General features: G+C 37.6%; 1 protein-coding gene across 2 annotated transcripts in view; it reads left to right on the forward strand.

Annotated features, from left to right (window-relative positions):
* The window catches only part of BANK1 (B cell scaffold protein with ankyrin repeats 1), a 426,375-nt gene that overhangs the window by 347,689 nt on the left and 55,233 nt on the right, over window positions 1–23,453 (forward strand). For both annotated transcript variants that reach the window (XM_043969578.1, XM_043969579.1), the window contains exons 9-10: window positions 5,118–5,399; window positions 14,676–14,978. In XM_043969578.1, the coding sequence (XP_043825513.1) occupies window positions 5,118–5,399; window positions 14,676–14,978 (585 nt within the window). The remainder of the gene's footprint in view (window positions 1–5,117; window positions 5,400–14,675; window positions 14,979–23,453) is intronic.

A 23,453-nucleotide genomic window follows, 5' to 3' on the forward strand; every position in this document is an offset into this window, starting at 1 on the left:
ATGGATATCCAATAGATATGTTAAACTCATAATGACTAAAACAGAAGTCATTACCTTCCCTTCTAAAGCCTACCTAGCTCCTATCTTCGCTATTACGGTAGATGGCAACGTCATCCTTAGGAGTCATCCTAAACTCACTATTTCTCATCCCCCATATATCCAAGCTGTTGCCAGGCCTGTTGACTTTACCTTTGCAATATCACTGAAAAACACCCCCTTCTCTCCTCTGACACTGACACTACTCTGGTACATACCCTCATTACCTCAGGCCTGGACTATTATAATAGCCTGCTGATGAGTTTACCTGCATCAAGTTTCCCTGTACTCTAATCCATCTTCCATTCAGCTACCAAAGTGATTTTTCTAAAGTATAGGTCTGACCATGTCAGTTCCTTCTGAGTAAACTCCAATGGCTTCCTATTGTATCCAAGATCATATAGAGAATCATTTGTTTCACATTCAAAGCCATTCATAACCTAAACCCTTCCTGTCTTTCAAGTACTCTTAGGCCCTATTTCCTTCTGCATACTCTTCAATTCAATGACACAGGTCTCCATGTTTTTCCATGAATGAGATACTCTATCCCCCAGGCATTTTCTCTGACTACTCCATGACTAGAATATTCTCCCTCCTCACCTCCACCTACTAGCTTCCCTGACTTCCTTTATAGCTTAATTAAATTCCCACAGGAAGTTTTCCCCAATACTTATTTCTTGTGACTTCTCTCTTTTGATTTCCACCTATATCTACCCTGTATATATCTTATTTATACGTAATTATTTGTTTTTTAATCTCTCTTCTTAGATTATGAACTCTTTGAAAGCAGGAATTGACTTTTATCTCTTTTAGTATCCCCAGTGCTTAGCACATTGTTAGTTATTGTTTAGGCATCTCAGTCATGCCCAACTCTTCATGATCCCATTTGGGATTTTCTTGGCAAAGATACTGGAGTGATTTTCCATTTCCCTCTCAAGCTTATTTTACAGGTGAGGAACTGAGGGGAAGGAGTTTGAGTGACTTGTCCAGGGTCACACAGCTAATAAGTGTCTAAGGCCAGACTTGAACTCAGGAAAATGAGTCTTCCTAACTTCGTGCCTGGTGCTCTATCCATTGTACCACCTAACTGGAACATTGTAGGTACTTAATAAATACTTATTCAGCAACTGGAAAGGTTGGATTCACATGTGGGAACACCTTCTAGACCTTCTTAAAATGGTGCCCTGGGAATTAACCCCATCATTTTCTATGGCCTGATCTCCTGGATATCATGATCTCCAGAAACTCATCATTCTACAAAATCAATTCAACTCTGTAACTCACATCTCTTCAGATCATTTCCCTGGCTACAAGACTTTGTCATACCACTCTACTGATTATCAACTTCTTTTTTATGTGTTGTCTTCCTGAATTAGATTCTGAGTTCTTTGAGGTCAGGAACTGACTTTTTGCCTGCATATCTCTAATGCTTATCACAGTGCCTAACACATAGTAGGTACTTATTAAATGTCTATTGACTCTGACCTATTAGAATGAGAAGACAAAGTAAAAATAAAAAGAGTCCACTGATCACCTCCTGAAAGGTATCCCAATGGAAAAATCCTAGGAATGTCACAGTCAAAATCCAGAACTCCCACCTCAAAGAAAAATATATGGAAATCATCCAAAAGGAAGCTATTCAAGGAATAACAGTAGGATCAAAAAAAGACATGACATTGTCTGCTTCAAATGAAAAGATATGCATCATTTGGTTGTCATAAAACCAAGAAAAACTTAACCTGCAAAGCTGAGTATAATCCTATAGAGGTGGGGGAGGGAAGGAGCTGATTGGACTTTTAATGGAACAATTAGTTTTTAAGCATTCTTCATGAAAAGATCAGAGTTTAGTAGAACTTATGAAATATAAACACAAGACAAGAGAAAAGTAGAAACATCAATTTATTTTTGCATTTAGAAGGGGTTTTACAATAATAGAGTGCTAACATTCTAATAGAGGGAGAAGAAATAATTATCCCTTCAATAATTTTGCCTTCTTTGTTATTAAGGAAATTAAATAAGGCAAAGGACCTGGGGTGGGGGTGAATTGGTTCTATTTTAATGGCTTTAAGAAGGGAAAGGAGGGGCAGCTAGATGGCGTAGTGGATAGAGCACCGGCCCTGGATTTAGGAGGACCTGAGTTCAAATCCGGCCTCAAACATTTAACACTTACTAGCTGTGTGGCCCTGGGCAAGTCACTTAACCCCAGTTGCCTCACCCAAAAAAAAAAAAAAAAAAGAAGGGAAAGGAAAAGGAGAATGCAAGAAATAATATGGAAGAGGAAGAAAACAAAATTTACTATTCCTCAAAATGGTATACATAACAGGAGTATACAAACATAGAGGAAGGGATGGGTGGAGAAGGCATCAGCTGACCTTCACTTATTTGAAATGTTGGAGAATTAAATGCATATATAGTTGTTCAGTCATTTTAGTCACATTTTCTTGGCAAAGACACTGCAGTGGTTCACCATTTCCTTCTCTACCTCATGTTACAGATGGGAAAACTTAGGCAAACAGGTTAAGTGACTTAACCAGAGTCATGCAGCTAGTGTCTGAGTGTGTAACATGCAGAATAATTTTGTTTGTTTTTGTTGTATTGGGGGGGGGGGGCAATGAGTGTTGTCAATTACCCAAGTACACACAGCTAGTAAATGTCAAGTGTCTGAGGCTGGATTTGAACTCAGGTCCTCCTGAATCAAGGTCTGGTGCTTTATCCACTGCACCACCTAGCCGCCCCTGCAGAATAATTATTTAAAGCAAATTATAAAATGGAGATCCACATTTTCATTTAGAATCATTTTTGTGCATTCTACTGTGTGTATGGAAATGTTATTTTTATGTTATTCAAAATAAAAAAGTAAAAGTAAAAAACCCCACAAAAACAAATGCTCATTATCAAATCTGTCATCTTTTTCACTCGCTTCTAGCATTAGTTTTGTGAACTAACTTCATGTGTTTAGTTCTAGTTCTTTTGAAAAATCAATGCATCCCAGAATTCTTATCTTTCTAGCAGCTGGCTGGGATTTTTTTCTTTTCCTCTATCTCAACCATAGGTTTATACTTTCTGAGCTTTTTTTTAAACCTAAATAAAAAGGCATGTTCTATTTGATGTCTCACAAAATGTCTGCTGGTCTATTAATAATGATAGTACAAAATCCTCCATTTACTATATGTTTCTCTCTCTCTCTCTCTCTCTCTCTCTCTCTCTCTCTCTCTCTCTCTCTCTCTCTCTCTCCCTTTTGCTAGAAGCCCTTTATGCCTTTCTTCTCTTTAACATCTTTAGTTCTGGTAGATGTGTACCATACTAAATATTTTCTTCCCCCAAAAGTCTGCTGCTACAAACATCAGCTCACAAAATGCCTCCAATGATGTGGTTCTGGAGCCATTTAAATAAAAATCCTTAATCTCATACGCAACATAAAGCATTTTAAATTCAATTTTATGTTACTTTCAGTTCCAGATTCCTTCCCTCTCTCCACCTCCTTCTCTACCCATAATATAAAACATATCTAACAAAATTTTACCTAGACTTTTGAGCAGAGATTTACAGAGAGCAAAGTTTCATGCTACCATGACCTTTTGTTTTGTTTTGTTTTGTTTTGTTTTGTTTTGTTTTAGTGAGGCAATTGGGGTTAAGTGACTTGCCCAGGGTCACACAGCTAGTAAGTGTTAAGTGTCTGAGGCCGGATTTGAACACAGGTACTCCTGACTCCAGGGCCGGTGCTCTATCCACTGCGCCATCTAGCTGCCCCGTTACCATGACCTTTTAAGTGGTCAATGAGCATTGTGTTATTTATGTAGTAAATTAGGGGTCACAGTGGGGCAGCTAGGCAGTGTAGTAAATAGGCCTGAAGTAGGAAGGATGTGAGTTCAAATCCAGCCTCCAACACCTACTAGTTGTGTGACTCTGGGGAAGTCACTTAATGCTGTTTGCCTCAATTTCTTCATCTGTAAAATGAACTGAAAAAGGAAATGGCAAAACACTCCACTATCTCTGCCAAGAAAACCCCAAATGGGAATGGAAAGAGTTAGACATGACTGAAACAACTCAACAACAACAACAAAAGGGTCAAAGAAGCTCAGAATTTGAAAGTTTGGGAGGGGCCTCAGCAGCCATCTAGTCCATATACTTAGCCACTACAATATCCTTATAAGGAATGAGCTTCCTTATAAGGAGAAGGAACATCATGCTGTTGTGTGAGCCCTCTTCCTGCCTTCAGACATTTTTACATCCATTTTATATGAAATAACTGAGGTCCAGATGGGTTAAGTGACATACAAAATCAAAGAGCCAGTAAATTATAGAAAAGGGAATCTTCTAAAAGAAAATAGAAACTATTGTTCATAAGAATTAATAACGAGAAAATTGAGCATGGTAGGTTGATAGCTAGAAGGCACTTTACAGGTCTTCTCGGCCTACCCCCTTCAATTTACAGTTAATATACCCTTATTAGGCATGCACTGTGTGCCACAAAGCACTAATTACTGGAGATACAATGATAGGTAAAAGATAATCTTTATTTTCAAATGAGGAAAGTGAAGTGACCTGACTAAGGTCAGTTCACAGTGAAAGAGCTATGATTTGAACCCAGATCTAAAACAAGCATGTGGCCAAACTCATTAAAAGAATTAATATTTGAAAACTCTGGACTTTCTTCTGACCTTTTATTCACATGCAAGTCAAGATTGGCTTGCCAATGATTGCCATCATCTTTGTCATCTCGTATTTATCACTTATTTGATTAAGTCAGATTTTCTGCTGAAATAAAAAATTCAGTGATGCTATCAAACATAAGACTCCACTCAGACAACAAGTTGACAGCATCAGAATATTATTATATGCATGAATATGTTGTGTACTGAGGTGGCAAAATATGATGGAAGCTTTCACTGTTCATTTGGTAAATATTTTAAAAACCGGAAACTGCTGTTCACCCTGGTTCTGCATTTGACAGCTTTCCACTGTACTGGCTCATAAAAGTTTTATTAGAAGTGGGGTTACTTCTGTGGGAAACTGGGAAACATGAAATGCTTCCAGATGGTATATCTTAAATGAAATAATACAGTCCTTCTCCCAAACAGCAATGATTCAGCATACATCCCACCATCAAGGAAGAGGGCAGATCTACAAGGAGGAAGCAGAGGCAGAGCAAAAGGAAGAGGAAGAGGAACAAGATGATGAAGACAGCAGACAGGAAAGCGGCAATGGGGTTGAGTCAGAGGATGAATTGTATGTTGTTATTCCTGGGAACGATCAAGAAGGGAATTCACAAAACCCCTTGTTCTCTGACAGACCTCCACTCCCCCCTCCTCGGGCTGTGGTTTCTCCCATTGGACCAGAAAAGCCGCATTGCCTATTACCAGGTGAGATTTGAGTCAATCTAGCAAGTCACTGTTGGATGAGGTACTCTGCTAGGCGCTGGTGCAAACGTAGATATGACAAAGGCCTGGTTTTCAAGACAATACAATGAATGTAATAAACATTTTTAAGTGGCTACAGAGTACAGGTAATGAAGAAAAGACAGTTTGTGCCTACTTTCAATGTATTTCTAGAATTATAGAATAATAAGGCATGAATGCAGCATCAGCAGCAACAACAACAACAACAACAAAGATATTATGACAGTTAGGAGGGGGAACTAGTTACCAACTCCAAAGATGACTGGCATCTGATGGAGGCAGTGTGGATTAGTTTTTGGAGCACCAGACTTGCAGCTAGAAAAACCCAAGTTCAAATCCTGTCTCAGATACTTACTGGCTATGTAACACTAGACAAATCACTTAATCTCTATGTACTTCAGTTTCCTCATCTGTTAAATGAGGTGTATGAAGTTGGTGGACTCTAACATTCCTTCTAGATCAAAATGTAGTATGCTATAATGAAGATGCTAGATAATATTTGAGCTTCCCACCTTCAACAAATAGGAATTACACAGATAAAGATTTGGAAATGGTAAATTCAAGGTATCTGGAATGAAATGCTTTCAGTCAAAGCACAAAATATGGCATGTTCATGGGCCAGAGAGTTACCTAATATATTTAGAGCCAAGCATGCATGGCGAGGAGTGTGATTCAGGGGAAAATGCACTGAACTTGGAGTCAGATCCCAGCTCTGTCCTTTACTACTTGTATCACCTTAGACTCAATTTCTTTGGGCCTCAGTTTCTTTATCCGTAAAATGAAAGAATCAAATACTTATAAGATTTCTTAAAGTTCTAGATCTATGATTCTATGATGAAGGGTAGAAAAATAGGATGCCACCAGGTTAGAAAGGAATTTATACTTTACTTAAAAGTCAGTATGGGGTCACTGAAACTTTGTGAGTAGAGGAGTGAAATAATAAGATCTCTAATATAAGAACAACATATTTTTCTTGCAGAAAAAATGGATTGGAGGGATTAGGAGGAAAGAGAACAGAGGAATAAGAACACATTGCATGCAGAAAATGAGGACCTTACTAAAAGGGAGATAGTAATGGAGAAGAAAGGAAAAGGTATTAGATATCGTAGAGGTGTGATTCTTATGATCTGTTAACTGATTAGACTGGAGTGATGAGAAAGCATTAACGCCAAGTTTTCAAACATGGAAGATTAGGTGAATGGGGGTAACTTAGATAGAAATGTTCAAAATAAGGCACAGGTTAAGGGGGTAAGGTAATAAGCTCAGTTTGGGACATCTCGAGGTTGAGAAGGTGGTGGCAGTATTACTCAGTCATCTTCAGTTGTGTCCAACTCTTTGTAACTTCAAATGGGGTTTTCTTGACAGAGATAATAGAGTGGTTTGCCATTTCCTCCTCCAGGTCATTTGACAGATGAGGAAACCAAGGCAAACAAGATTAAGTGATTTGCCCACAATCACATAGCTAGTAAGTGTCTGAGGCTACATTCAAAGTCAGTAAAATGAGTCTTTCTAACACAAAGCTTAGTATTCTATCCACCACAACTTGAGGTACCAGTGAGCTATCCAGGCAAAGATGTATTGTAGGCAACTGGAGATGTGAGCTCAGAGTTTAAAGATAGATAGATAGATAGATAGATAGATAGATAGATAGATAGATAGATAGATAGATAGATAGACAGACATATATATTTAAAGATATATATACATGTGTATATTTATACATATACATTACATGTATATACACATACATATAGAAATATATGTGAGTGTATGTGTTAATGTATATATACATATGTGTGTATGTGTATATATATGTGTATGTGTGTGAGTTATCTGCATAGAGATAGTAGTTGAAACTATGAAAGCAAATGAGTCTTCCAAGGGAAAAAAGTAGATACAAAAAAGAGAAGAGAACCAGCATTGAACCTTTGGAGGACCATATCAAGGGTTCATGAAGATGAGGAATCAGTAGAGACAAAGAAGGAACAGTTATATAAGTAAAAGGAGAAATAGAAAAATTCTCTAAAACGGAATGGTCATAAGATCCATTGACTTAGAAGAGATTTCAAAGACCAGTTAGTGTAGACTCCTCATTTACAGGTGTAAACATCTTAGAAAGGGCAATGGAGCCTATGTAACATGCCCAAAGTCCTGCAGGCAGTAAGTTCTAAGGGAAAAACAAGGACTAAGAAAGCCCAAGCTATACCCAGATTCACTTGAAGGTCTGGACTTCTGAGTTGTGAAGATGGTACTGTGATGTTTAAAATCTAAATTGTGGTCGCCTCAAATTAGAAGCTTCATCACCAGTCTTTGGGCATTAAACATTTATTAAAGCATACAGGTATTAACATGGAGTTCAGAAAGTTAAGAAAAGGCCTATCTCACATAGAGTTCCAGCCTGGTTGGGTTCTTCCTCAAGTCCTCCTCCACAAGCCTGCTTTAATAAGGAACTCCCTTAGCAAGCTGTTTGTGGAAGCTTTTTTATAGATCTGGAACAGAGGCGGTCCTTACACACTGCTTCAAGGTGATTGGTTGGCGTCATCCAAATCCATTGGCTTTGAAGGTGTTCTCAAGTTGAGTTCACAGTCTAGAATAATACCTTCTTAAGGGATAGCCAGGTGTGATTATAATCCAATTAACTTGATACAATCCAATTAACTTGAAGTAGGCTTAATCAGCAGTCAATCTCTCTCACTTGATTCAATCAGTCTAGATTAATCTCCAGGGGGGTCTTTGAGTATCTGCTAAATCCCATTATTTCATCACAGTACCTATGTTGCCAGCCATGCCTCCCAAATTTGGCTTCCATAATCCTTTTACCAGATTATTCTCTTCATCTAGTACCACATTGTTCTGTTCTTTCCACTCAGTGTCCTTCCTCACCCTATTTTCTAAGGCTAGCTAACCTTCTTTTTAAAAAAAAAATTGGGGGGGGGGCAGCAATGGGGGCTAAGTGACTTGCCCAGAGTCACACAGCTAGTAAGTGTCAAGTGTCTGAGACTAGGTTTGAACTCAGGTACTCCTGAATCCAAGGCCAGTATTTTATCCACTGTGCCACCTGTTTGCCCCCAAACCTTCTTCATTTTTGCCAGTTGAACTCCAACCTGCCTTTTAAAATCTTACTTAGCCTTTATTGCATCATGGATCCCTTTGACTGTCTAATGAAGCCTATGGGCTCTTCTCAGAATAATTTTTAAATGCTTAAAATAAAAATCATAGGATTATAAAGGGAACCAATTACAGTGAAAGAGTCATTTGAGTATTAAAAAAGTGTATAGACCCCCAATTAAGGAACCCTTAACACAAATGCTTTATTTTATATGAATGCTTCCTTAATGGCCCTCCACTTCATTTTTTTTAAAGTTTCATTGATGTGTTTGGTTTTTACATTATAAACTTATACAGATTACTCCTACTTTCTGAGAGGTTTCATTATAAAATAAAATAATTAAGTAAAACAACACAGTAACCTCATTTGAAAATGCATGAAACTGGAGGCAGCTAGGTGGCGCAGTGGATAGAGCACCAGCCCTGGAGTCAGGAGTACCTGAGTTCAAATGCGGCCTCAGACACATAACATTTACTAGCTGTGTGACCCTGGGCAAGTCACTTAACCCCAATTGCCTCACTAAAAAAAAAAAATGCATGAAACTTTTCACACCCATAGCACCACCCTCACCTCTCCTTTTTAAATTAACAAATATCTGTCCTCTTGCTTTCCCACCTCCCAACCCATTGTAAAAAAGAATAGATTTCTTTTTAAAAATACTAATAGTCGGGGACAGCTAGGTGGTGCAGTGGAAAGAGCACTGGCCCTGGATTCAGGAGGACCTGAGTTCAAATCTGACCTCAGACACTTGACACTTATTAGTGTGTGACCGTGGGCAAGTCACTTAACCCTCATTGCCGTGCAAGAAAAAGAAACAAAAAAACAAAGAAAGAAAAAGAAATTTTAAGAGTCAAGCAAAACAAATTTCCTTGATGGTTATATAGATATAAATATATAGATATAGGTATAGATACATAGATATGTGTATCAAATATATATCAACCATGTATACATTTTTAATGTATTTTATATATATATATATATATATATATATATATATATATATATATATATATATATATATAGCCATCAAGGAAATTTGTTTTTTCTTAACTATTAGTATATATTAGTAGATAGAGTAGATCTACCAAATATATATATATATATATATGTTTGATATATATATTTGAGATATATATATATTAATGACATCATTCCCCCTTACTTGACACAGCTTTGTTTCTCAACTCGTCAATACCCTTTTCCTATAATCTTGCATTATAGTTATTTATGTTTGTGTCTTTTTCCCACCCCCAGACTCAAAACTCCATGAGGGCAGGGCCTTATCTAAACTATGTATCACTCTCAGTGCTCTGTACACAGTAAGTGGTGAATAAATGGTATTGGAATAAAGAGAGACTAGTGAAAGTGTGATTGGAGAATGTAGAAAATTGTGTAGATTCTTATGTCCTTGGCCAAGTCACTTAACCTTTTGAAGCAGGGCTGTTGTTGTCCCTGAGTTCCCTCTTCCATAAGGTTTGAAGGGGCAGTGAGAAAGGATCGTTTCTCAGTCTATAATAAAATGCTTAATAAATATAAGAATATAATAAACATAATAAAATGCATGTGTCCTTGTAAATTCCAAATAGTGTGATGGTTGTTGGTTTTCATTAATGATGCTTTTCATGGGCATTTAAGTCGAGGTCATTACAAGTTCCTGAGTCAAGTGGTGAGATATAAAATTATAATTAAAAGATGCTATCCCCCTTTATCAAATCCAGCTCTTATAATTGATTGGGGTATGAGTCAGGGTAGGGAAAAGAAACAAGTAGGTCAGCGAGAAAGAGAATAGTTTGAACAACTTGGTAAAGATGTTCTAAAAGATAAGGTATTTGACATATTCTCCTAAAAAATGAGAAAAATGCTCCCCACACATTTATCTGATTTCACCTTGGGATACTGGCCAGGGGAAGACAAGTCAATAGGTCAAAATTTCAAAATTGCAAATTATTCAGAAGTGGAAAAGCCAAATCACAGTGAGACTTTAAAAAGTCAGTGTTGGCTACTTATTAGGCACTTGATAACTGTAAATTGAACTGAACTGACTTGAACTGAATTGATTATACCTCATACTTATATCTACAGTGGGGAAAAAAATATCTCTTTAGTCAAAAATACTTTCAAATCCCACCTCTGATGCTTAGTGTTTGACCATAGGCAAGTCATTTTCTTAACCAGGCCTCTGTTTCTTCATCTGTAAAATGAGAGCAAGGGACTGAGGTACCTTCCAGCTCCAGAACTATGATCCTACAAACATCATCTTATACTATCATAATATTCCCCCCAAAATCATGCCACCCTCTTATAAATAAGCCCCTTCCTTTCTGCCTAATTCTCCCTCCAAAATATTTTTTCTCAAGTAAAGATTCACACGCTGACACCCTACTGATCAGTGAGAAAGGAGGATCCTTCAAGCCTTAATTCACATGTAAAAGTCTGTAGACACACAGAAAAAAAAAATCACCTTTTAATCACTCTTTTCTCTCTTGGTGATGATTTTGCAAAGCTGAAACCAAAACAATGATTATCATTCCTCCAACAACTCACTAAGAGTTCTCCCCTAGATATTAAAAGGTGAAACTGTTTACATTCCTACATGAGAAGATAATATTTCTAACTCATAAGACCTTTCTCAGTTTTAGGGCAGCTGAAAGGAATATACTTAGAGGGCACAGGTGTGAATTGAATAGGAAGGGATGATATGTGTAAAGCATTTTTTTCCTGTTTATCACCAGTTTTTTGTGGGGCATGCAGGGTAGGGTGGCTTATGTCTGGAGTCAGATTTGTACTTAGTGCCTCCTGGGTCCAGGGCTGGTGCCTTGTCCATTGTGTCACCTAGCTGACCCATGATGATATCTTTAAAATAAAGGGGTAAGAGGAATGCTCTGGAAGAAAGAGAAAGGGAGAGTTAGACTGGGGAAAAGTAGCTCACATAAAATAAACAAGAAAAAGTTTGTGGAGTGGAGGGGAAGATGGGGAACGAACAAGGTGGGGGGAGTGAGTGAGCCTTACTCTCATCAGATTTGGCTCAAAGAGGAAATAACACACACTCAAGTAGGTATGGTAATTTTTTTTGCCCTGATAAAAAGTTGGAGGGGAAGAGAATAAGGAGGGGGGAAGAGGTGAAGGAAGGTTGGGCAGATTGGGGGAGGGGTCAGTAAAAAGAAAAACACTTTCGAGGAGGGATAGGGTTCACCCTGTCCCTTTCTTTCTTTTTTTTTTTTTTAACTAGAAATGATGTTATTAATACAAATAGGACTTGTTTTACACAATGGCTACATGGCAGACAAATTGTTCATACAACAAATTACATTTCTATGAATTGAATTGAACAAATATATTTGAATGGAATTAAATGACAACAGTGGCAAATCCTTTATCTAAAACTCCCTTATTTACCACTTTTGAAAATCTAGGTTTTCATCATTCAGTTTTGTTTTAGAGTGAAGTCCACTTTTAGACATACTTCAAAGTAAAATTTGAAACTAATCGTCATCTTTAGTGCTAGCTAAATCCTGTGTCTTCCACAGGGAACCAATGAAATCACTAATCCCAAAAAGAACATGAGAAAGTATATCTCCTACATCCTTTTTGGAAGTATGTATAATTTTATCAATTTAGAAAACACAGATGTCTTAGCCTGTCCCTTTCTTTCAAGAAGATAGACCATAGAGTAAATATCAAAGGGAAGGAATAGGATGGAGGGTAATAAAATTAGTAATAATAATTATGAAAGAAATGATGAGCAGGGTGCTATCAGAAGGACATATGAAAAATGCAAACCATCAACAGATAAAACAACTGAAGGTATATGAATAAAGATTGAAGGATATTTTTTTTTGTTTGTTCCTCTTTCTAAAGTTATTGTCTGTTTTCTTTCACAACCTGACTAATGTGTAGATGTTTTGCATGACTGCACATGTACGACTTATATTGAATTGCTTGATTTCTTAGGGAGGGTTGAGGAGGATGGGAAAAAGAAAATTTGGAACACAAAGTTTTAAAAAATGAATGTGAAAAAAAATTGTTTTTTTTTTACATGTAACTTGGGGAAAATTCTAAATAACAATAAATTAAGAGTTTTCCTCTAACTCATGTAACTCTCTAGGTAATGCTGTCAGATATCCTCTTGTGTTCCTTTCATAATGCAAGTAAATCACAATACCAGATAAAGAAACTGAGGTCTCTAGATCTCTTATGATCCTAAGTTCTCAGCTTTTTCCATAACTTCATACTGTTGCTCTATGTTTGTTGTTTTTTGTGGTGGTGGTGGTGGTGATGATAATGGTAGCAGTCTTTCATTATCAAAGATGACCATGACAGATGATGTTACTTAAATTTAATTTAGGAAGTACTGTGCACAATCACCAGCCTCACTTTCTCCTCCAGAGCCATCTGGGTCCAGTGGCAAGATATGTTATTCTAATGACTGGCGATAGCCCAGGATGTTTAAGGCAATTGGGGTTAAGTGACTTGCCCAGGATCACATGGCTCATAAATATCTGAAGCCAGATTTTAACTCAGGTCCTCCCAACTTCAGGGCCACTGCTCTACCCACTGCTCTACCTCGCTGCTCTATACAGTTCACATGTAAATATAGTTTGAAATTGTGCTTGAAAAATCAGAAGAAATTCTAAAAAGGAGTTCCTCTATTTGACTTTGTGGTATAATTCACCTGTCATGGAAGGTACCTGAAATAGACCCATTCAAAAACTGTATTTTAGAGTCACAAGAGAAGTCAAAGAATTTGAGTTTCCTGCAGAGAAAAAGACATGTTTGGAGCACATTAAAAACCTGACCCTGCTTAAGTACCATTTAACTAAAAGCAATAGAATAGAGTAACACCATACCTCATTGTTTTCCCTAGTGGGGGTAGTTATAATTGGATTAATTATTATTAGAAACCATCAAGCCTCCATATCAAGAAAAATATGCTCATTAGTGATAACAATTTATACATCGATCATTATAGACATTTTGAACAGCAGTAAGTATCCTTCCTTCTAAAATGCCTCTCTGGTCAATGTACTTTTATATTTATGTCATTTGATTCTCACACAATTCTGAGAAGTGCAGGTGAAGAAACTGAGGGCAGGAGACTTGGCCATACCTTGGGACAGACCCTCATCATTTCCTAAGCAGGCTATTGCAAAATCCTACTGATTGTCTGTATGTATCATATTGTCCCCATTCTTATCCATCCTGCAATGAGATCTTTGTAGCCAGTGTGATCTTCCTGAAGTACAGGTCTTAGCATGTGTCAAATGCCCAGCCCACGGACTGTATCAACTCCCATGCCTCCCTTTTACCTAGAGGATCAAATATGCTCCATTTGCTTTTGAAAGCCCTTCATCATTCCCCTCCACACACTCTACAATCTAGAAAAACATGTGACTTTGTCATTATTACACATTATATTACATCTCCCAACCTTCTCTTCCCCGAATCTTCTTGCTTCCTTGACTTCCTTCAAGACAAAACTAATTCTAACTTCTGGAAGAGGCCTTTCCTGTCTTCTATCTCAGTATTCAATACTGTGGCCTTCCCTCTGAGATTGACATCTATTTATTCCGCATAGGTTTTGTAGGTAAAGAGTTGTTTGTATATCATCGCCCTGCATTGAAATGTGAACTCCTTGAAGGGAGGGACCATGTGTTTGCCTTTCTTTGAATGCCCATCCATTGCTGGTACACTTTTGTTATTCAGTTGTTCGGTCCTGTTCAACTCTTCATGATCCTGTGGTCCATACTGTCCATGGAGTATTCTTAGCAACAATACTGGAATGGTTTCCCATTTCCTTCTCTAGTGGATTAAGGCAAAAAGAGGTTAAGTGACTCACCTAAGGTCAGATAGCTAGTAAAGTATCTGAAGCCAAATTTGAATTCAGGGCTTACTGACTCCAGGACCAGCACTCTATCCACTGAGCTATCTGGCTACCATCTGGCACAGAACAAATATCTAGTGCTTGGCACATGGTAAATGCCTAAATGCTTACTGACTGACCGAATTTCCTTTGTATTTTTTCCATGTAGTCTTAAAGTAAACTGGTTGGAGAATGCAATGCATGTAATATGCATTACTAGTACCATATTTAACATGAGACTAAATGCATCCTAAATCTTTTATGGCAGGGAAAATACTAGAAGGACAATGTGAACGAAGCCAGGCCTGGTGTGATCTTGGAGCTAAAAAAGAGACAGAAGATGAGCTGAAAAGGGAGAAGGAAATGAAAGAAGAGAACGAGGAAGAAGAAGAGGAAGACCCTTACGCCTCTGCAGAAACTGAAGAAAACGAGTATGACATAATCTTGGCCAATGGAAGTATAAAGAAGAAAATAGGTGGGAGGTCTTTCATTATAAACAGACCTCCTGCCCCAGCCCCAAGACCAAGTAGTGTTCCCATTAGAGAGGAGACCACACCTTATATAGCTCAAGGTAAATGTGTGTGTGTGTGTGTGTGTGTGTGTGTGTGTGTGTGTGTGTGCATGTGCAAGTCCTGGTCTTGGAAAGTATGGCATAATAAAGAAAAAAATGGTGATTTATGCTCCATTTAGTTTTCTTCAGAAACACAATGGAGAAGAAAAACAAGGTTAACTGATTAGACTCTAATGCTAGTTCTTCATTCAGAAGAGATTGTTTTTAATAAATCAACCATGGAATATAATTCCACAGAAGATAGCAGGGAATTAAGTTCTGATCTACTTATGTGATACAAGTCGAATAAATTAAACTATTTTATTGTCCACAAACTCAGTAAAAATATAACTAAGGGAGTCAAGGACAGGTTTTTTTCTTTGTATTTTTCTTCTAGAAGTTTTATAAATCTAATTATTGTCACTAGTTCCATTATTTTAGATCATTTTAAAATCTTAAGTAATTTGAAGCAAATCAGGCTAATCTCATTTTGGTAATATTTCTTCCCCAGCAACAGAGGAGTGTGTGTGTGTGTGTGTGTGTGTGTGTGTGTGTGTGTGTGTGTGTGTGCTGGAGGTGGGGGGAAAGTGGGGTGGGGTGTACAGGGGAGAAACAACTTTGCTATATTTTACTTGGCTCAGGCATTCTACTCATCTTTAGCTCTTCATCTTCCTTCATTTACTTCTATTATTTGACAACAAACCTAGATATTTCCATAGCTTTTGACTGTCTGGCTCCCCTACAAGATGACATCACCTGGAACTGTGAGATATGTTTTTGTTGTAGTCGATGCCATTTCCTAGTGGGTTTAATTTGGTACTTTCCACCAGTTTGTTGTGTAAAACTTGGCAAATTTCAAACTCATTTATTTAGTGATTCAAGAAATATTTATTGAATGCTTACTCTATGGAAGGCATTCATCCAAATGGGGGAAACAAAGCTGAATAAGACATGGTCCCTGCTCTTAAGAAGATATAATCTTCTTAAGGAAGAAAAAAGAATGCACAAATAACTCTCATATCAGGTAGAATATGAAAGATGAAATACAAAGAGAGGGCTGTAGGAATTCACCAGAGACAAAATTACTTTTCTGGTGATCAAGTAAGAATTAGTGAAGAATGAATAAGTAAAAAGGTAGTTATTAAGTTCAAACTATGTACCAGACATTGTGCTAAGTACTGAGGACACAAACAGAAGAAAGCAAGGAAGTCCTTACCTTCAAGGAACTTCTGATTGAGGAAGCAGATAGATAGATGACAGGCAGACAGATGGAAAGATGGATAGAAGGATGGATAGTTAGGTGATATGGATGGATGGATGGATAAATAGAGTAGAGAAAGATAATAGAAGGATATATACATGGACAGATATTACACAATGGATGAATGGATAGATAGAAAGATAAATAGTAGAGATAGTAGATAGTAGTAGATAGATAGATGGTAGTGAGGGGTGACAGTGAGGAGAAGGAGAAGAAAAGAGAGAAAAGGAAAAAGAGGAAAGGGAGGAGGGAAACATGAGGAGATGGAAGAGGACTGATGGTGGATAGAAGGCAAAGAGAAGTCAGAGGGCATGGAGATGTTTGGAGGCAAAGAGAAATTGTCCTTTCCAGAAATGCTAGTCTTGATTTGATTACTCTTGTCAGAGCCACATTTATGGGGTGGGGGGTGGGGAGGATTCAAAGGCATGAAGATGGCCAGAGAATTGTGTTTTGGGTCTAGATCTAGGCAAGATAAGGTGAGTACTTACCAACCAGAAGCCCAGGGCCCAGGGATGGGTGCTTGAGTTCCAAGTCAAAGATGAAGGTGGTAGCTAAGGGAACATAGAGATTAAACAGGTGGGCAGCTAGGTGGTGCAGTGGATAAAGCGCTGGCTTTTGATTCAGGAGGACCTGTGTTCAAATGTGGCCTCAGACACTTGACGCTTACTAGCTGTGTGACCCTCAGCAAGTCACTTAGCACTCATTGTCCTGAAAGAGAGAGAGAGAGAGAGAGAGAGAGAGAGAGAGAGAGAGAGAGAGAGAGAGAGAAATAGAAATTAAACAGGTGCCACTTGAGTTGAGCTTTGAAGGATGAGTAGAATTTCAATAGCCATAAATGTGTAGCAAGAACAGGGTAACGATTTTAAGCAAAAATAATAAGCAAAAGCAGGATGGTGAGAAAATGAAATCTATTTTCTAGGAGTGTAAATAGCGTGTGGTTTGGCTATTGAAGAGGCCGGCAATGTTAGTGCCCAAATGTGAGAAATTTTAAATGCATAGAAAAGGACTTTGGACTACTTTGGAGTCCTGAACCAAAATCCAGAAACTTGGGTTAAAATCTTGCATCAAATGGATATCTGTGTCAGAATGGGCACTTGATTTAGCTCAACTTCAGGATAAGAATACTTGTGCTATGTAGCTCATAGAGAGAATTCTTGTGAAGAAGATTCTCTATAAACCTAAAAGCACTAGAGAAATATAAATTATTATTTTCTTCTTTTAACTAGTCCTTTGATTTCATTGGTATAAGGGAATTCCATATGAAGAAACTCCCTCTACCACTTCAGATCAGCATCTTCTCTGCAATTTATAACTGTTGAGAGTGGAGAGTGACCAGAGTCACACAACCAGTATATAAACCCATACTTGAGCCCGGGCCTTCTTGACTGTATCTACCAGGGCACAATGCCTCTTGCTATTTTTAGCATCATGCTAGAAAATTCAGAAAGAGGAGACTTGTCACTGTACTCTACCTGTGTGTCTCCTAAGTGCCAGGATGTATAATAGTCAGAAACAAATTTTAATCCATCTGCAAAGCCAAAGGCCTTTTCGGCTTAAAATTAATAAACCTTTAGACTTTACTCTTGACTGACATGGACTATGTATACAAGCCTAAACCTCCATTAATTTATTTGGTGGCAGATTGCCACACCCACACACCTAGGTAAGAGGGATTACTTGTCATTTCCACATTTGCCTTGGTTCTCATGTCTATTTACAATTAGGTACCAACTGGCAAATGTAGGGGGTGTCCAAATATATAGTAGTTATTAAAAGAGATTCATTTCTCATCTGGATCAGAGTAAGGTTCACCAAGGCCAGCGGGGCAACTAGGTAGTACAGTGGATAAAGCACCGGCCCTGGATTCAGGAAGACCTGAGTGCAAATCCGGCCTCAGACACTTGACACTTACTAGCTGTGTGACCCTGGGCAAGTCACTTATCCCTGATTGCCCTGCAAAAACAAAAGAAAAGAAAAGAAAAAGAAAAAAAGAAAAGAAAGAGAAATGTTTGGTTAAAAAAAAGCATGAAGCTGGTGAAACATTCTTGACATTTGAAGAAAAAATATTCTGGATTAGGAAAAATCAATTATTTTTACAAAATTCTTCAAAAATTAAATGCCAAAGGAGTGCTTTTTAACTTTTGTAAAAGGGGTTATCACTGATGAAAGCATGGTATTTAATTGTTTTTCAAAAAAAAATTAAGAAATTGTGTTCACAGTAATAAAAGCAAGGCAAAGAAATCACTAGGAAGTGGTTCACTGGAAAGAGCTGTGGACTTAGTGGCAGGAAGACCTGAGCTGAGGTCTTGATTTTCTTATTGTTGCCCTGGCATGACCATCAAGAAATCAGTTACTCCAGACCATGATGACAGGATGAAGCAGGTTTTTAGCAAGTGTCATATACTTCATTCCTCTTTAACAGGTATTGGTAGAAAAATCTAAATAGTTCAAAGGTGTACACTTTCATTTGAGATTGAGGAAAGAAGCCCTATATATATATATTTATTTTTTATTTTTTTTTGTTTTGTTTGGGGTTTTTTTGTTTGGTTGGTTTTTTGGGGTTTTTTGCAGGGCAATGGGGGTTAAGTGACTTGCCCAGGGTCACACAGCTAGTAAGTGTCAAGTGTCTGAGGCCGGATTTGAACTCAGGTACTCCTGAATTCAGGGCCGCTGCTCTATCCACTGCGCCACCTACCTGCTCCAGCCGTATATATTTTTATTCCTATATTAAAGCAAACATTCTAAATACAGAATCAGAATATTGTTTTTCAAAGCTTTTCCTATGACATTTAGAATTTTCAGAAGGATCATGGTTAGTTAAAGCTCTGGGAATTTTTTTTGAATTTGTATTCAGTTAATTCCAACAGATTTACTCATTTCTTTAATATGATGCTCTTAGAGATTTTAAATCCATAGCTTGATTTCCCAGCCATTTCGTGGTTTTGGATAATGGTCGTCATTAAGCACAATACTAGAATTACATTAATGGAGTTTGCTAACTACAAGTTGGAAAGCAAGTAAAAATCAAACAACATAAGCTTTAGCTAGTGTGTCCAGGCTTTGCTGTAACTGTAAAGGTTAAGGTTAACCCTTCTGGAATACTTTTTTTTTTTTTTTAGTTAGGCAATTGGGGTTAAGTGACTTGCCCAGGGTCACACAGCTACTAAGTGTTAAGTGTCTGAGGCTGGATTTGAACTCAGGTACTCCTGACTCCAGGGCCAGTGCTCTACCCACTGCGCCACCTAGCTGCCCCATTTTTTTGTTTATTTGTTTTTTGTTTCTTTTTTCCTTCTGGAATACTTGAGAACATTTAGTGACCTATACAAGAGAAAGGTTATTAACCAACAATAAAATTTATTTAAGGTCTTATATAGGAGACATTGACATATTCGTCCAGACTTTCTGTGTTAAGAATTCCTTCCCTTGCTCCATGGCCCAGCTCACATACTGCCTTTTCCATAAAGCTTTCCTTAATTGCCCTCTTAAGAAAGTTCCCTCTCCCTCTTTTTGTTGCACTCATATGTGTTACCTTCTTTACTTGATTACATGTTTGAGGGCTTGGACTCTGTAAATTATAGAACTGGGAGAACACTTAATCTGCAAGACCAAGATCACATTGCTAACTTAAGGCAGAACCAGGGATTAGAACCCAGATCTTGCAACTATTGGGCCAGGCTTCTTTCTGCTGCACTACTGTGCTGATGCGGAAATCACTGGTGCCAAATGCCCTAGAAATCTTTACACATTTACTTAATTTCTACTATTTGGAAATGCAAATACTAAGTACATTGATAAATCATTTGAGAGCTTCCAGCAGAAACTCATTATGTTACGGTCAGCATTGTTTTTATGAGTTGAGGGTAGGGGGGAATATTTGAGACCACATACTATTAAGATCTAGCATTTTTTAGCTAATTTTACCAATAGATAGTCATGCTTACACATGCCCATCCCATTGTGACAGAAAAGCCTGAAATCTTTTTGAAAAGAATACTGCCCCAATTTTATACTTCTCTAGCATGGATGTGACTGTAACTGGATGTGTACACTGTCATAATAAATTCTTTTTTTGGTGGGGGTAAGGGGAGGAAGGGAGGAGATGGTAAACATTATCAATTCATATGAAATACTTACTATGTTATGCTGCATATAACTCAATATAAATAAGAGAGCGTTATTCAACCTGAAGCAATCTGAATTACTGGAGTGGCAAAAGCAGGTATAAGTGAGGGAATTATGACAAAGTTTTATTGTATACAGAGGTAAATCTCCAACATAATAAAACAATGTAATAGTTATAAAAAGAAATGAGAGAGAAGACACAGAAGGAAAGAGAGAAGACACACAGAAGACAGAGCTGGAGAGAAGACTGGGGGAAGTGAGAGGGGAAGAAAGAGAGAGGGAAAAACACAAAGAAAGAGACAAAGTGTGTGTAGACAAAGAGGGAGAGGAGGGAGCAGGAGAAGGTAAGCAGAGAGGAGGGAGGAGGAGAGAAAGAGAAGAGGAAGGTAGAGAGAGAGCCAGAGACAGAGAGAGAAACACCAATAAGGCATTACAAAAAAGAGTTAAGAGGGAGATAAGATTAAACAAGACAATCTGGGCCTTGTTAAATTTGACATGCACTTTAAAAACCTGACATAATAGAAGTACACACTTTCAAACAGAATCCCATTTTGGGTTGGGTTTTTTTTTAATTTATTTGTGTTTGCATATTGGTGCTTATTTAGCTTATAATAAAAAGAAAAAATGATTAAAATGTAATACAAACTTTAATAATGACATTTATAGAGTACTTTAGGTTTCGCAAAGAACTTTCCTCACAACACTGACAGGGTAGTTAGTGAAGTATCATTATCATCTCCATTTTCCAGATGGGAAAAATTAAGTCGTAGAAAAGTTAAATGACTTACCTATGCTTATAGTGCTCTCTAGAGTCTAAGGTATAATTTGACTTGCCTGGTGCTCTTTCCATAATATATGACTACCTCTCTCACCTTGGATCATTGACTAATAAAATACCTGTATGGATTTACAGAATACTTTATTTCATTTATTCCTACAATGTATCTATTAAGTGGACAGCAACTATTACTATCTTACTGATTCCCATTTCAAAATATAAAAATTCAAGTCTCAAAAGCAAAGATTTTACGAGTTGGAAGGAATCTCATTAACCAGCTAATGTAAAAACTACCTAGTAAGACAGACCATTTGTTCTCTATCTGTACAGATGTAATTGTTAGGAAGTTTAGTTTCCTTTTTCTCCCTTAATCTCCAACTCCAATTTACTTCTTTATAATTCCCATGCCTCTGAGACCAAACAGAACAAGTCTATCTAATCTCTCTTTCATGTGCTAGCTTTTCAAATACTTAAAGTATTTTAATACTATTTTAATACATTTTTTTGAATTTTTTTTTGAGGCAATGGGGGTTAAGTGACTTGCCCAGGGTCACACAGCTAGTAAGTGTCAAATGTCTGAGGCCGGATTTGAACTCAGGTCCTCCTGAATCCAGGGCCAGTGCTCTATTCACTGTGCCACCTAGTTGCCCCCTATTTTAATACATTTTAGTAATTGTTAATACAGTTCCTTCCCCTAAGTCTTCTCTTCTAAGGCTAAACTACACTAGTTCCTTTACCTGATCCTAGCAATGAAACTGAGAAGTAAGTTGTTGTTCAATCGACTCTTCACTCACCCCCTTGGGAACTTTCTTGGCAAAGATACTGGAGTGGTTTGCTTTTTCCTTTTAACTGAGGCAAACAGGATTAAGTGACTTGCCCAGGACCACACTGCTAGGAAGTGCCTGAGGTGATATTTGAACTCAGGTCTTCCTGACTCCAGGCCAATTACTCTATCAACTATGCCACCTAGTTTCCCAAAAAGTAAACCCTGCCCCAAGTCAAAAATCAATAGTGGTAGCTAAACTAAAACTAGAACCTCTAGAATCTTCTTCTGTTCCTCTTTTTTCCTCCAGTAAGCTATATTACTTTCCAAAAAGGCTAATGTTTTTATTCATTTAAATTTCATTATAATATTGTTGGTCATGCTGTTCTCATAATGCTATATACTTTTCTCATTAACAATTCTTTCTTAATACTTAATAGCCTTTTTCTTTTGGAGGGTAGGCATTTTATAGCATATCTCTCTAATTTTCCTCCAAAGCTTTGGCAGCTCGGTGAAATAGATTTACCACAGTTTCCCAGAAAGCCACCCATTCAATTAAAAGATGTGAATCAGCACAGGTCTTGTTGGGACACAATAAAAAGTCATAAAACTTCATCTCCAGGGTTTACATACTTTGAGTTAGGGAGAGAAAGGAGAGTAATAAAAGGATAAGAATCACTTTCATTGGCTCCTCCCTTATTGGATCTCTTCAGGCAAAGACTGGATTAAAAACATGTTGGATACTTTGTGGAGGGAATTATTTTTCAGCTAATTGTTGGATTACATGGCCGTGGGGTATACACTGATTCCGCAGTATCCCACACATGTCCACAGTATTACTTCAGATGTCCAAAAACACAGCTCAGGGAGATCACAGAATCAAAAGATGAGGCAGAAATGAGAGCCCAGAGATAAGACAACTCTGAGTGTGATCATTTTCTAGCTCTTCTGTACTCTCCCAGGAAAGACTCTAGTTTGAATATGAGTAGAAGAGATTTGTTTTGTGGTAACTACTGTTTTCCCAAACTATAAAGACTGAAGAGGAGATGAGAAAATGAAAAAGAACAGAAATGAAGAAATTAATGCCTGAAGGCATAAGGTAGATTGAAAATTGAAGAACAAGAAACTATGGCTTTAGTGAAAAGCATGGGGTTTTTTCACCATTTTTTCGTAATAGATTCCTTTGTCATTCTGGTGAAGCCTGAAGACCCCTTATTAAATTACTGTTTTTAAATGCATCAAACTAAATACATAGGATTACAAAGGAAACCAAATATGTTGAAAGAGTTATCAAAATATTAAAATTAAAGTTCCTAGTTCCCAAGTGAAGAACCCCCTGTTAAGGAGTGAGACTTTGGGATTATTCAGAATGTCTGAGGGAGCTACCTAGCTTTCAAGTTCCTAAGCCATTCTAAGCTCTACATTGAAGATTTGGGGAAGAGACTAAATAAAATGGCCTAGAATTCCACTGCTTTAGTAGCCAATATCTTCCAAACATAAAACTAAACATTATTTCAATTGACTCAGAATATGGGAACAAAGGAAGGCTTTTCACCCTCCCCCATGACTTCC

The sequence above is a fragment of the Dromiciops gliroides genome, chromosome 6 (genome assembly GCF_019393635.1).
Source record: "Dromiciops gliroides isolate mDroGli1 chromosome 6, mDroGli1.pri, whole genome shotgun sequence".
In the NCBI taxonomy this organism is placed as follows: domain Eukaryota; kingdom Metazoa; phylum Chordata; class Mammalia; order Microbiotheria; family Microbiotheriidae; genus Dromiciops; species Dromiciops gliroides.